A 15,093-nucleotide genomic window follows, 5' to 3' on the forward strand; every position below is an offset into this window, starting at 1 on the left:
TAGGTTTTTGGGCTGTGCAACGAATTAATGGAATTGTATTCTTATGGGAAGATCCTGCTTGACATACGACCATTTCGACTTACAAACAAGATCCTGGAACGAATTAACTTTGTATCTATAGGTACCACTGTACAGGGGTTGGACACAATAATTGAATCGCCTAAAATTCTGGCATCATAATCATTGAACATAATTGTTAAAAAATGGCATGAGGAAGATTCAAATGAAGTTGAGCAACTCGTGTGGCCGTCACGATCCCCAGACCTCAACGTTATTGAGCATTTACGTTCAGTTTTAGAGATTCAGTTAAGATGTCGATTTCCACCGCCTTCGTCTCTAAAAGAGTTAGAGGGTATTGTAACCCAAGAATGGCTTAAAATTCCTTTGGAAACAATTCACAAGTTGTATGAATCAATACCTTGGACAATTGAGGCTGTAATTGCTGCAAAAGGCGGACCTACACCATATTAAATTAGTTTTTGTTGATCTTTTTAAGTTGTTTCCATTATTTTGTCCAACCCCTGCATTAAACGTCATTATACTGTCCTTGCCAAGACGTTGGAGCTAAGTCCTAGCTAGACAGTGAGCAAAGCTGTAATCTTTCCTCTCTCTCTCTCTCTCTCTCTCTCTCTCGGACCTCTCAGAGGAAAAACGCTCTTTGTCTTTTTTTAATTTTTTTTATTTTTTATTTATTTATTTTTTAATTAACATGAGTGAACAGACAAAAGGTAAACAATAATACATACCAAAAACAAGATTTTTACTATTGGAATCACTCCATTGCACTCCTTACATATTCCTTCCCCTTGCAATGTGGTCCTTTTTGGAATCCTGCCTCACTAACCCTTTGTCCTTTTGTTCCACAGCTAATTAAAACCCACAACTTGCCGCCCAACCGGAACTATATATTTGGCTACCATCCCCATGGCATCTTATGTTTTGGGGCTTTCTGCAACTTTGGCACAGAAGCCACAGGCTTCTCCAAGAAATTTCCAGGCATCAAGCCTTCCCTGGCAACCTTGGCAGGGAACTTTCGGATGCCTGTCCTACGAGACTACCTGATGTCTGGAGGTGAGTGAAGTCCAACAAAACACAGGGAGTTTTTTTGATGTATTATGAGAGTTGATAATGCTGATAATTTTCTCCGCGAGACGAAGGATCTTTGTCCTTTTGAACAGCTACAATAGCTTCTGTTTACTTGGGTTTGCTTTGTTTGTTCTCCAGACTGCGATTCTAGTCAATGAACATGCTGTTTAAGGTCACTTTAGGTCAGGGACTTCTAACCACGCAAAAGAAATTTGAATGGAGTAAAAAAACAGTTTACCATTTCTACCATATTTTCTGGACTATCTGATCGAAAAAAAAAACATAACTTGCATTTGTGGGGGAAAAATGCTGTCATTTGTCTCTACCAAGTAGCAAACTAGTATTACTTTAGAAGCAGAAGGGCAGTAAATTAATTGAATGGTTGTAAAACCCAAGAGTGTAGGTTTGGTCTCAAAATTGGTAGGGACGATATGGCATAAATAATCTGTATGTACACTTTTTGCTGGGGACGGGACATTCTTAATGATCAATGCAAAATAAATCTGTATTGACTTATACTAGCTTTTATGTGTATTGGTTCGGCCTACACCGTTCAATTCAAACCTTTGTTTAAAAAAAGTTACTAAAGAAGTATTTTGAAAACTTTCAGAATTTTTTTTTCGGATTTTATGAGCAAATTTAACTTGCATTATTTGAACATAAATTATATTAACATTCACAATAAATAAACGTGTTAATCATCCCTTATCTACCCAGGAATGCAAAAAAAAAAAAAAAAAAAGCATTTGTCTTAATACTCGACGTTGCCTAAATAAAGAAATTAAATATAACTAAAAATATTCTTTGTCAGGAAATGACAAAAAAAAAAAAAAAAAAAATTGAGCCGTTTTCCAGGTAAACTTCTTTTGTCCACAAGCACAACCAAACAAACAAACAAAAAAAATTATAAAATTTAAAAAAATCATCCTGTGGGGTGCTTTGACCACATAAATAAAATGAAAAGTAAAATTGGAGGGAAAGGGGTGAAACTCAGTTCACTACATTTCTCAACACATAACGGAGGAGTCTTTAAGCAGCGACCTACTCGACTTTTGCAGGTTAGCAAGTTCACACAGTTTAATGTCATTCGAACTCTGATGCAGGTCAGACTTTAAGCCCTTTGAGACAACGTTGTTGTGATCCAGGGCTATACAAACAAAATTGAATTGAATTAGACTTTCAGTAGCAAAATTAGTGGTGTGTTCCCCACTTCCATAACATTGACATATTTTTACATTTCTTACAGTGGCTGCTGCTGGCTCAGAAAAAAAGAACTTCTAATATCTTTAATATGTAATGTGTGTGTGTCTGGGTGGGTCCAAGTCATTAGCCAATCAAATGTGCGTTTAGGAGGAAAAAAATGGACCGGCACATTCAGCAAGTGAAAAGAGGTACATGTAAGTTTGAACATAATGAAAATAATTCACTTAATAATGATGGGGTCAATTACAACAATTAAAACATATGGGAAGTGGTGGAAGTTGGTGGGGACAATGTGAGCATCCTAAAAAGTTTCTAGTATTTGGTCTTTAACGTCCCTATGCAAACCTACCCCCTCGGTAAAACCTGATGTTGAAACCTTCTTCACAGCAAGCAGTCACACATCATGATGTGCTAGTGCTAAGTACGTATAGCTTCCTTAGGTTAGCAAGCTACAATGTTGAAGAATTTTAGCCCAACAACGGCCACCTCATCAGCGGTCTTAAACTTTAATGGCAGGCACACAGCCTTTACTCAAGGTTTTGGATAAGATTTAGCTCATAGACAGTCCCGTTAGCTTAGCTGAAGCTGCTTCGCTTACTCCGCATTAGCGCTCGGTTTCTCGTGCAGCTTGCCTCCTTTGCGTTCGGCCGCTGTGCGTTTTTCGTTCAGGGCTTACATTTTCCTGCATGTCGTAGACCAAAAGAAACATGCATGCCATATTTTCACATTAAATAAGTTGAAACTTGGAACTGATAATAATTTCCACATGAAGCCAAGTTGAGGAAAAAAAAAAGCAACTTATAGACAAGTTTCCTTAGCGAAACATGAGCGGCGCCATTTTGGAAAATTTCTCCTACGAACTTCCGGTCTAGAAAGAACAACGTGAATTGCGGTTGAAGTAAGCAGTGTGTTGAAAAAGTTAAAACTGCAAAATGAAACCAGAGGAACCCACGGAATCTCCAAAAATGGATTCAGCACGACGTAGATGAGACTCAGAGACGTTCTGTGCTCTGCGTGAACTCATGGAAGCGTCTACATATATGGTTTGAAGTGGAATGTTTTGGACGGCGTCCAGCCTCAAAGCGCCAGTGTGAATTTATCTCGCCATACGCCTTAAATCGAAACCAGCTGCAGACAAGAAGTTAAGGATGTGATTTAAACCTAAGGATATATCTAAAAGATTGATATGATTGTTCTTATCACTTCGTTGATCATTTGTGGACAAAATTATAACAATCTGTCAGCCTGTGTTGACGTGAGGTGTTGATTGATACGCCGGCCTCTTGAGTGACCAAAATGAGGTAAATTTCCAAATAATATTACATTTGCCAAATGCAGAAGGGCTCACATGGATTTTGTTGTTATAAGGAAATACTACAAGGTATATAGACAAAAATAGTACGTCATTCGTTTTTATTGCAGCTATTGTTCTAAATAAAACATTTAGACAACATGATTCTTTTTATTGTTTTATTTAAAACAATTGGTGCATGTGTAAAGGAGGTTAATAAATCACAATTTATAAAATTTTTAGAAAAATATTAACAATTGTGACGCATACTACACTAGAATGTTATATCAGACAGCAGGGATCCATAGCGGCTTAAGGGAGCTTCGCCAAATTTTCACCTGACATTACGGAGACCCTTACAGTCCCCCAGACGGGTTTTCTCCCGTTGTCCTCGGTAATTACAGCTCCAATAGCTCTTCTTAAAGTTGTCGCAGTTAAAAAAGCTCGTGGGTGGATCTCTGGATCGAGCTGACGGTTCACCGCTAGGTGAACCACCGTCTTTCAGCTTCTCGGCTGCCTCCGGGTAGATCGCACGTAGTCTCGATTTTGTCCATCAACGTAGAGTAAGTGTTGCTGTGAGACACATCAACTTGTCTTCCCTGGCCTCACAACGTTTTCCACCTGTAAATAAACAAACAAGAAACTTGTAACACATGCATTTATGCGTTGACGTCCTACACGTACTGTTTAGTAACATGCTAGCAGCAGATAGCATATGTGTTGCAGCCACAGTAGTTGTAGTAAATAATATTAAACATCATCATACTGTAATTACAATCATCATTGCAATACCAGTATCAAATACAACAAGTTGTTTCATGCGCAAGATATAGCTATAGTATTTTTTGAGCACCAGATACATGAAATTGCAGGGATGGGAAGAACATACCTTCCATAACACAGTGGCAACATGGCTACAAAAACACCTGGTCTTTGTGGTGGCACGAGCTTGGTTCCACATCTGCCTTCATGAACATGTTGTCCTCCCCTGTCATGATAGTGGCAGATGGATGCAGTATTTGCAAATTGTCGTTTTTAAGGGATTTTGATGAGTAATGTTACTCCAGCTCCACTGTTGTTTTGGATGGAGAAATTGTAAAAAGGAAGGTGCGAGCAGAAATGCGGAAGTAAAGCGGAAGTACCTCGGAAACTTGTCTATAGTAAAAATAGGGCTCTGAATTTACAAAAAAATTAAACCGTTGCTTTCACTCTGAAATGCTGTGACAGCCAAATACAGTGGTACCCCGGCATACGATCCTTTCGACATCCAACGTAAAATTTGACTCGCCATTTGTTTCTATATCCAACGAGATGCTCAAAATACGACGATTTATGATAGCGCCGCAGTTTCTTTGTTTTCCTTCAAGACGCAAACACGGCGGATTTTCTAGAGTGAGAAACCAACATGGGTCCCAACAAGGCTATTGCAAGTGGTCAAAAAAGGAAAAAGGTGACGCTTACCATTAAAATTAAGAAGGAAATGGTAGACAATATGAGCGTGGGGTGTCCCCTGTCTCCCCCACCAACAACAACAGAACATGAAAAGAGAAAGTAAAAAATTCCCACTCTTCCACACCTGTCTGTCTCTCGTCAATTACACGGTGCGTGCTGGAACAGCATGCAAAACACAACCGCCACAATGGAACCCGATTTGTAACATTAAGTTAACTTATTATTATTATTACCTGTATTATACTATTATTATTATGATTTGTATTTATAATTTATTTGTTTTGCTATGTGCAATTGCTATTAATAATTGTACCTGCAGTATTTATTAAGGATTTAGCGTCGGTTTTTGGGCTGTGGAATGAATTAATCAAATTATAATGTATTCTTATGGGAAAATCCCGCTCAACATACGACCATTACGATTTACAAACCAGGTACTGGAACGGATTAAATTCGTATGTAGAAGTATCACTGTACACTTAAGTAGCACCCTACTCAACTGTACGGTCAGGCTAATAACACAACTGTAGATACTATTACTGTATGTAAACCTACATAATGTAAAATCATGTTAAGAGGCTATTGGAACTGAATAATTACTGTGGGCTTTTATAATGATCTAAGTACACAAATGAACTTGCACTTATTAGTGGCGACATATAGTAACGTGTCTGCTGACTGGCTGCCTGACAATGTCACTGAGTAGCTTAAGTTCTTAGATGCATGCCAGAACCACGCTAAAAATGTGCAAAATTGAATTGTTTTTAAAAAGGTAATAATAATAATAATATATCTTTTTTTCTGTATTCCAATCTGAACAACATAGTTCTAAGGCTTCACCCAAATGTAATCAGAAAAATTATTTGACTTTTCCAAGGACCTAAAGACAAATTCCCAGTCCCAGGAATACTAACAGGCCTTAATATGACAAGCATAAACCATGTCTGTACTCTTGTTGACTTTACCATGAGCTTAGGGTTGACAAGTCCCTGAAAAAAAATAAGGCCCATTACCCTTTTAATTATTTTATTTGCAAGTGAAAAGTGATTTTTTTTTAAATTATAATTTTAATTTTACTAAAAACTGAATTAATTAGGTATATTTTTGTTTGATATAAGCACATGAAAAACAATTATTAGCAATGTATTTTTAATACAAAAATACTAGAATAAAATTAACATCTGTCACGGTAAATTTAAAACTTAAGGTCCTGAGCCCTTTTTGTGTGTGTGTTTGTTTCAAAACGTGCAAAAATAAATGCTGTTTTTTTTTTTTTTTTTTTTAACAATTTAAGTGTGTTCAAAGTCCCCTCAGCAATAACTTTCACAAATAATCACACCAGATATAATGTCAAAATGCAAACAAAATTGACAGAACCCCAAAATATCATGCAAATAGTGAAAATAAAGTACACAGAGAAGAGCAAGAAAGCAAATGATCATCATTTTGAACATGCTTTTTACTCGCGCTTCCCCCAAACATCCCTCTCATACACTCTTACGTTGTCTTGCGTTTTCCTCATGGCACGCTACAGTACCTCCTCGACCAATGAGATGAGCGGGATTGTCATTGTTCTGTCAGCTCATTGGTCAGAAAGCAGGAGAAGCAGGGGAATTGCGGCAAATTATGTCACTATCTTCATTTATGTCCAGCTCGAATCTTATACAGTGCTGCTCGAAAGTTTGTGAACCCCACAGCGATGGTCAGATTTTTTGTAAAAAAAACTAAAATAACCTTATTAAATGTTAAGTTATACCCAAATCCACAATACTGACATTCCAAATAATGGACTGAAACAAAAGAAATAGTTATATTGTCATTCTTTATTTAACAAAAGTGGTTGATTTAAGAAAAACTCAGATATCATGTGTGCAAAAGTATGTAAACCCCTTCAGTTAATAGGATATTGCGCCTCCTTTTGCAGAGATTACCTCAACCAAACGGTTTCTGTAGTGACTAATCAGCCTCTCACATCTACTTTGGGGGATTTTTGCCCATTCTTCCTTGCAGAACGCAGTCAGTTGAGAGAGGTTTGATGGGCGTCTGGCATGAACTGCTCGCTTCAGGTCCCGCCACAGCATTTCAATGGGATTTAGGTCAGGACTTTGACTGGGCCAGTCCAGAACACGAATCTTCTTCTTTTTCAGCCATTCCTTGGTTGTATTGCTGGAATGCTTTGGATCATTATCATGTTGCATGATCCACCTTCTGCCAAGCTTTAACTTCAAAACAGATGGCGTCAGGTTATGTTCTAGGATTTGACAATATTCCTCAGAATTCATGATTCCCTGGACTATGTGGAGTTGTCCAGGTCCTGAGGATGAAAAGCAAGCCCAGATCTTGACATTCCCACCTCCATGCTTCACTGTTGGGAGAAGGTTCTTTTGGTGGTATGCAGTGTTGACTTTTCGCCAGACATGGCGGTTTTGGTTGTGACCAAACAGTTCAATTTTGCACCTACATCAGTTGATGAAAACTCTTTTTAATTTAGTCTCGACAACACAACTGTTAAAAAAACAAAAAAAAACTACTGAATTGATTGATTAGGAAATCAGGTTGAAATAATAGAAAATTCCAAAATGTTGAGGGGGTTCACAAACTTTTGAGCAGCACTGTATATCCATTCAAAAGTGAGATAATTTGCCGGATGGCACAAAATGACATGTGTCATAAGCATTCATTAATATTCATGCCAGTGTCATGTCATAAGTATGATGGTCTTTTGACAGTCTTATGGCGCCACTGTCATATGAAGTGTTAACAAATACCATAATTAGCACAGAACATGAATTTTGATTGTTATTTACATCTGGAGTGCTGCAATGCATGCTAGGAGGCATGTTAGACGACAACAGTGTTTACGGCAGTTGGCAGCAGAGGTTGACTGTCTCCCCCAAGGGTGCAGTGATGGCCAAATGAAGCTTCTTGAAGCAATGGAGCTTTGAAGCCAATTGGTTCAACGCTTCAGGGTGGTTCATTTGGTCTTATGACAGCTGTCAAATAAAGTGTTGCTGGTTAATATCTTTGGGCGTAAATATCCAATAATACAGTAAGAACAGCTTCGGCCTATACTCCTGTGCAGCTTATCTATGAACGAATGCCGTTTTTGTGTCAAATTTAGTGAGTGCAGGCTTATAGTCAGGTGCACCTTATTGTGCGGAAATTACGGTACATGTGACTGTCTAATAACCAGTTAACTTTCTCATCCAATTGTTTCAGGTATTTGTCCTGTGAACAAGAACTCCATTGACTACCTACTGACCTGCAACGGTACAGGAAACGCTGTGATCATTGTTGTGGGAGGTGCAGCGGAGTCGTTACACTGTGCACCAGGCATGAACTCTGTCATTCTGAAGAACCGTAAAGGCTTTGTGAAAATGGCACTACAGAAAGGGTGAGCCGGGTTTTATATATGTGTCCCAATCTTCTTTCACATAAAATACACATTAACAGGAATGAGTAAAATCAAGTCTTCATTGTTCAAAGTACATGATACTAAATCATGTTGTGCCCTTTAATAAAGGACAAATAGCAATAGTACACATTCTATCAGTTGTGGTCTCCAGGAAACCCAAACAACCCTGATTATGTCAAATATCACTGAGGATTATCAGTAGTTTCACCTTTTAAAGCTGATTAGAGCTCGTTAGAAAACAAATGCAGTTATGCAGACATTACAACATAACAGCTTTGTAAACTTTCAGATTGAAAGGAAGCTATTCCTTCCTCTAAATGTAGCTAGTTATTGTAGTTATTCTTAAATTGAGTTGAAGATCAGAGATCAATTGGGCACTGAACTTCTGTTAGAAAACTGAATGAAAAGTATAAGGTTGCATAACAATTTTGTGAATCATTTTCCCATGAAAATGGGTTTTCAAGACATGTGACAAGCAAGTTTGAACCGGCATTGCGTGGTCATGTATCAATTTCATGAAAATAAAAGACATCAAACTTCTTAAATGAGTATACGTTCCCAAATTCATTAAAGGGACAGACAACACCTGGTATAAATAACCTATATTTTTGCTCCAAGAAAATCTTTAAACATCAGAATTGACACTACTTATATGCGAAGGAGTTTTGTGATGTCAATTATACTAGTGCTGCAACCATTAATCGATTAACTCGAGTAATTCGATGAGAAAAAAAGCTTCAAAACAAATTTTGCTTCTTCGAGTATTCGTTTAATTAAAGTGGCGTTGTAATGGTTTGTTTGGAAAGAGTTTAAATTTAGTTTCATTGATTTTGGTGGATACACTGCCCTCTAGTGGCAACAGTGAATATGACATGACTCATTTAACATGGCTGAATCCAGACCAACATAAGTTAAGTTTTTGTTTCCGCTAATAGTTTTTTATTTTTTTTAATTTTTTTTTTAACATATATTCGTAATTTAGTTTATTGGTATATTTAGCCGTTTTTTGTCTGAATATTTTTGAACGATTTGTTAAGAGCATGTAAAAATAAAAAATAAAAAAAATAAAAAGTTTGCATTTTATAGCATTTAAGATAACGGACTTTTGCTATGCAAGTTAGCCAATTGTTCTCCTGTTGTACTTAGATCCATATTCATTTAAGTTTTTTTTATACCGTTTGAGGCTAAGCTCACGAATTTTAATGTATTTTTAAATGAAAGTGCAATCCTGCATAGTTTGAAGAAACACTCAGGAATTTATTTGGTATTTGCATTTAATGCTCTTTTGAAAGTGTAATCTTAGCAAGCCTTTGTTTTACATCTCCTAAAATTTATTCTGCAACGCATTAAATCTTCCTAATCAGATTACTCAATTAATCAAACTAACTAGTTGATCGATTAATCGACTACTAAAATAATCGATAGCTAGAGCCCTAATTTAACCTATACGGATACACTCGAGCACCGGTGCATAAAATTATGGGTATTAATTACGTCATGAGGAAGGGCAGGCAATCTGGGATACTCACATTTAATAGTACTAGAATTAGGTCAACTGGCCACTTCTTGGAACTAGGGGCTTTTATTTATGCGTTTTGCCGTTACAGTGGTACCTCTACTTACGAACGTCTCTACATACAGAATTTTCAGGTGAAGACACGCCTCAACGGGAAAATATGGCCTCTTGTTACAAAAGAAATTTCAGGATACGGAAAGCAAAAATACAGTAAGGCTGGTATTCCCAGCTCCCAGAGTTTACTGAACCTAGCTTTCCTGGCATCCAATTGGCTAAGAATGACCTTTACTGTATTTATTTGTGTGTATCCCAGCGTCCTCTTCATTCGCCCCTGGTGTTCCAACAGCTTTTCATGTGTGTATTAAATTTTATTCTTCACTGCAACAACCTAATTGTAACATGTATTTGTTACATATTTTGGCGCATTTTTATGCATTAAAAAAGATTTTTGTCTGAATTTTGGGGGCTTGGAACGGATTAGGGCATTTACATGGAAAACTCGTCTCTACTTATGGAATTTTCAAGTGACGAAACTACTTTCAGAACCAATTAATTTTGTAAGTAGAGGTACCAGTGTATTACACATCATAAAAATGAAATTCTGTGTGTGTGTTTTTATTTATTTATTTATTAAACAAGATTGTTTCCGCTGACATACATATAATAAGAGTTGTTGAAATGTCGTTCCCTTTAAATGCATTTTTCCAGAAATTATCATTGCATGAACATAGAAACTGTCCTAAATATTAAATTAGAAACTCAGTTGTAATGTTTTGGCAAAGAAAAATATAAGTCCTCTTTTGCTTCAGCAGCTTGTAACAGGACCACTTTTCATGCAAGATAGCATGCTGTTTAACACGTTGTTTGCTAGCAGCCATAACAACAACTTCCATCTGGATTTTCTTTTTCTTGCACCCCAATCAGGCTGGACAGATGTTGACCTCAAATGAACTAAAAAGGCTTCTCTAATTTGCGCAGTGGAAAATAATGTTTGTAAAATCTTTAAAACCATACATTAAACTATTACTTGAAACTGTCTGTCTCTCTGTGCCCTTAGCTCTGACTTGGTTCCAGTGTATTCTTTTGGGGAAAATGATGCCTACAAGCAAGTGATCCTCGAGGAGGGCTCTTACTGGAGAACTCTCCAGAAAAAATTACAGAAGTTGTTTGGCTTTGCGCCGTGCCTTTTCCATGGATGTGGCCTCTTCTTTGGCAATTCCTGGGGCATTGTGCCATACGCTAAACCGATCACCACCATAGGTAATTGCTCTTTTTGCTGAGAATGAACTAGAGGTCGACCATTATGGGATTTTCAAATGATGGCGAAAATGGTGAGGAAAAAAAAAAAAAAATCAGCCGATTGCCGATATCCAAAACTGATTTTGTAAACCGATATTTTAGTCCGATATACTTTTTTTTTATGCAAGCACGTAGATTATGAAAGGCATTTTAATAAATTGCTTCAACACCTTCAAATTTACAATGATGACCTGAGACCTAAAGGATTAATTAAGTCCAGTGGTACAAACTAATGAACGCAGCACTTCTTTTTATGATGATACACCCTCCGAAAGAACAGTACATTATTTTCAAATAATTAAACCTACCAGGACGTCACGACGAGATGTAAACAAGTGAGAGTTTAAGGTTCTTGTGACAGCATAAAAGCAATCTTAAATAGCGCTATTATGTGAATTGGAATCATATTTTGAGACGATTCGACTATATACAACAATTTGGCAAAGCACAGATGACGAGAAATCAGTCTTTTAATCTGCCGTTTAGCCCCGCCAGTCATTATAGGGTTGTAGCATCGCCAGCTGGAGGATGACGTCAGCAGGGTAACGATTTCATCTGATTTTGAATTCAGCCCATGGAGGGGGAAGATTCAGAACGAGGAAAATGCGAAGAAGAGAGCAGCAAAATGTCACGGTTTCAATCTCTATACTCCAGTAGTTTTGTAGGATATTCTTATTATCTAATTATTTTTGCTAAATAAATGGTATGGTAATGATAATTAACAGTCATGTGCTAAATGGGATATGTAATATTGAAAATGCATTTATTCAGTACGACAGGGAAAAAAAATTACTGCATAATGGTCAAAACTGTTGACTTCTTGCTCCTCCCAAACGGTATTTAAGCCACCGGAGTTAGTCTGGCTTTTGTCATTTTCCTGCCCCAGCTTCGGAGACTGAGGAAAAAGCATAAATAAAACAGGAGGCGTGATGGCCAGCCGACATGCTAACCCGAACCGAGTGGCGTTTCCAAGTCTTATTCTCGCTTTTCGAAAACAAAAAATCACACAAAACTGCCCCAGATCATGTCACGGCAGCGGGGTTGATTGTCTTCACTGTTTGGCCATTCCCCCCCGGCGGCGAGCAAGTTAGAGCTTGTCGTTCCCCTGCTGTGGGCAGGAGTGCGCGTTGCTGCGGAAGCAGCTGGAAATGACCACCGAGCGACTGTTCCAAACTTTTTTCGTCTTTCGAAAACGAAAAACAATACAAAACTACCCTAAGTCATATCACAAACGGCGGCAAGGGTGACAGCCTTCACCAATCTCCCAGCCTCCGGCAGCGAGCAGGTTTCTGCTCATCGTTCACCTGCTGCGGGCTGGAGTGCTCGTTGCCGGGAAAGAAGCTGGAGAATGACCGCCGGACAAACAGTGGTCTATTGCTGGGCACACTAAGAGGGCAGAGGGGGCTGGAAGTCTGGACGATAATGGAGAACCGCAGACGAGAGCCGGGGGCTGCATGAGGAGCACGCGAAGAGGACCGAGGGAGGGGTGTGACAAGCCATCAGTCGTCGGGCGAGTGGCCTTCTCGGTGGACAAGGAGCATTGTCAGCCTCAAAATGCAAGCCACCTCCTTATTAAAACGTGTGCCATGATCCCAGTATTTTACAGAATACAAAACAAGTAGTTTACTCACTTCCTCGTAAGTCCAATAATCCTAGAGTTGTCGAATTGTTTTGGCAAATCTCTGCGGTGAACAAGAACTTTTTGAAACCCAAATAGGCTCACACGCCTCTCCTGGTGCAGCAACAAAAACCTGCAGCAGATTTGGCTGAAAAATAGACGAATTAATCCGCAAAATCAGATGAATCCGCAGTCCATCTGCATCTGCTATAAAGCAATGCTGTATTGTGAGATGCAGACCTGGGTGACGTTAGATTCGCATTTGTCCTCAATCCAGGAAGTCACTCATTTTTATGGTGTGGGATTCAAAAAATTGAATATATATATCGATCGCTTCCACACATATCCAAGCGGTCCATTTCATTCAGAAGCATAAAATACCGCGTGAAATATGAAATAAACATGCTTTTGCTGTCATAGGCACTTTAAGAGGATGCTCGCCATGCTACTACGAATGCTACGTTAACGCTACGAGTTACATTTGGAGTGTAAGGATCACCCAGTATATACATTCAAAGGCTAAAGCAACATTGCATATTCTCTCATGCAAGATTAAAAAAAAAAAATCTTACAATATTTAAAAACAAGCAAGCCTGAAGCTTCCTGTAGCAGCCTGCAGCATCCTCCCGGGGTCCTACCGTCAGTCAGCGACAGTCCCAGTTGCCCACATAGATGCCTGATCAAAATCCTTTTTTATTGGCTTATTCTTTTTGTTAATCGGCAAATGGCCGGTGTTGGAAAATAGTCCATATAGTCGACTTCTTGAATAAACTAATTGCTGTCAAATGCTAACTGAGTTTTACTTTGTTGCAGTTGGGGAGCCAATCACAGTGCCAAAAATAGAAGACCCGTCTGATAAAATGGTGGATCTCTATCATGCAATGTATGTCAAGTCCCTCCAGTGCCTGTTTGACAAGTACAAGACGCGTTTTGGCTTGAAGGAGAGTGACATGCTGTACATAGAGTGAAGACTGCAGGGGAAACCGTCAACATTGAAAACTGTGTTCTTCTGATCGCCCTTCAGATCTCGCCCTCTTTCCAGTCCAATCTTGGTACCTGATTGGGATTATTTTTGTACTTGCATCGCCACACATGAGCACATTCGTGTTGCGTCTCTCCAGCAAATAGCCATACAGAAGGTTATCCTCAGGAATTGACAGGCCAGAGAGAATGGCACTGTGGCGTGGACCAACGCTGAAAATTACAAAGCCAAAAATTCCTTAACACCAAGTGCCTCTTGTGTGTATATTTACATTTTCATAAACAAGGTAACCAAAGAAGTGTGTCCTGGAAGCGCTGAGTAGAAGGAAAGTACGTCAAGACCTAGAAATTCATGTTTCTACATAACAAAACTATATAATAAAAGCACAACCAATGCATATTAAGTTTAACTGAATAATAATGAGATGAACCTACCAATTGATAATGTTGTCGTACATTGTCCTCACAAATGCACCTTTAGCATATCTCATTGAGAAAAGCCTATACCTCTTCACAGGGTTTTTATGCTGCAAATGCAATCAATTTCTGAATGTGATTTTAGACTGCCATAAAGTATTAATTATGCTCATCTAAGAGGAAAAGACACCTGTGTGGGCGCTTGCACTTTTAATCACTAATTCTCTTCTACCGGCTTTGCCATGAGAACTTTTTGATACAAGATGGAAAAAAAATCTCATATATTGTTCGGGTTTGGATTGGTGTGTTCTACGGTGAAAAGTGGAGTGGCGTTTTATCCGCAAGTGCTTTTAGACGGTTTACGATTGCAGTCATAAGAGGACGATGTGGATTAGGATACCTGTTCGGAAGTTTAATGCTTTAAGGTGTTGTGGTGGATCATGTGGTGGGTGGTAATTAAAACATGAAGGGATTATATGACATAATGCCTTGTTCATATTATATTTAAGGGTGTCACTCATCAATATTTGATAATAGAAAGTTTTATGGCAAGTATGCCATAAATTCAAGTATTTGGGCTCAGTATTGTCATATGATAAAGGTGGTTATGATTGTCATTTGGAGGTGTCCTTTAGTTTTGCCATTGTAAACTTAATAGAACAGAATTGTAATTCATGTTCAAAACATCTGCAAGAAATGCACAGCAAAGATCTCTCTGTATGATGTATGACATTGTTTGCCGAACTATATTAAATTAAACTTTTATATATTTTCAGAAGGAAAGTGTATCTCGAAACCCATTTTATTTTATTTTG

General features: G+C 38.3%; 1 protein-coding gene across 1 annotated transcript in view; it reads left to right on the plus strand.

Annotated features, from left to right (window-relative positions):
- dgat2 (diacylglycerol O-acyltransferase 2) overlaps positions 1 to 15,093 on the plus strand; it is a 34,781-nt gene extending 19,688 nt beyond the window's left edge. Inside the window, exons 5-8 of the mRNA XM_057821417.1 lie at positions 867 to 1,071; positions 8,252 to 8,426; positions 11,021 to 11,223; positions 13,694 to 15,093. Coding sequence (XP_057677400.1) covers positions 867 to 1,071; positions 8,252 to 8,426; positions 11,021 to 11,223; positions 13,694 to 13,848 — 738 coding nt within the window. The 3' untranslated portion in view covers positions 13,849 to 15,093. The remainder of the gene's footprint in view (positions 1 to 866; positions 1,072 to 8,251; positions 8,427 to 11,020; positions 11,224 to 13,693) is intronic.

This window comes from Corythoichthys intestinalis, chromosome 18 (assembly GCF_030265065.1).
Source record: "Corythoichthys intestinalis isolate RoL2023-P3 chromosome 18, ASM3026506v1, whole genome shotgun sequence".
Lineage (NCBI taxonomy): Eukaryota > Metazoa > Chordata > Actinopteri > Syngnathiformes > Syngnathidae > Corythoichthys > Corythoichthys intestinalis.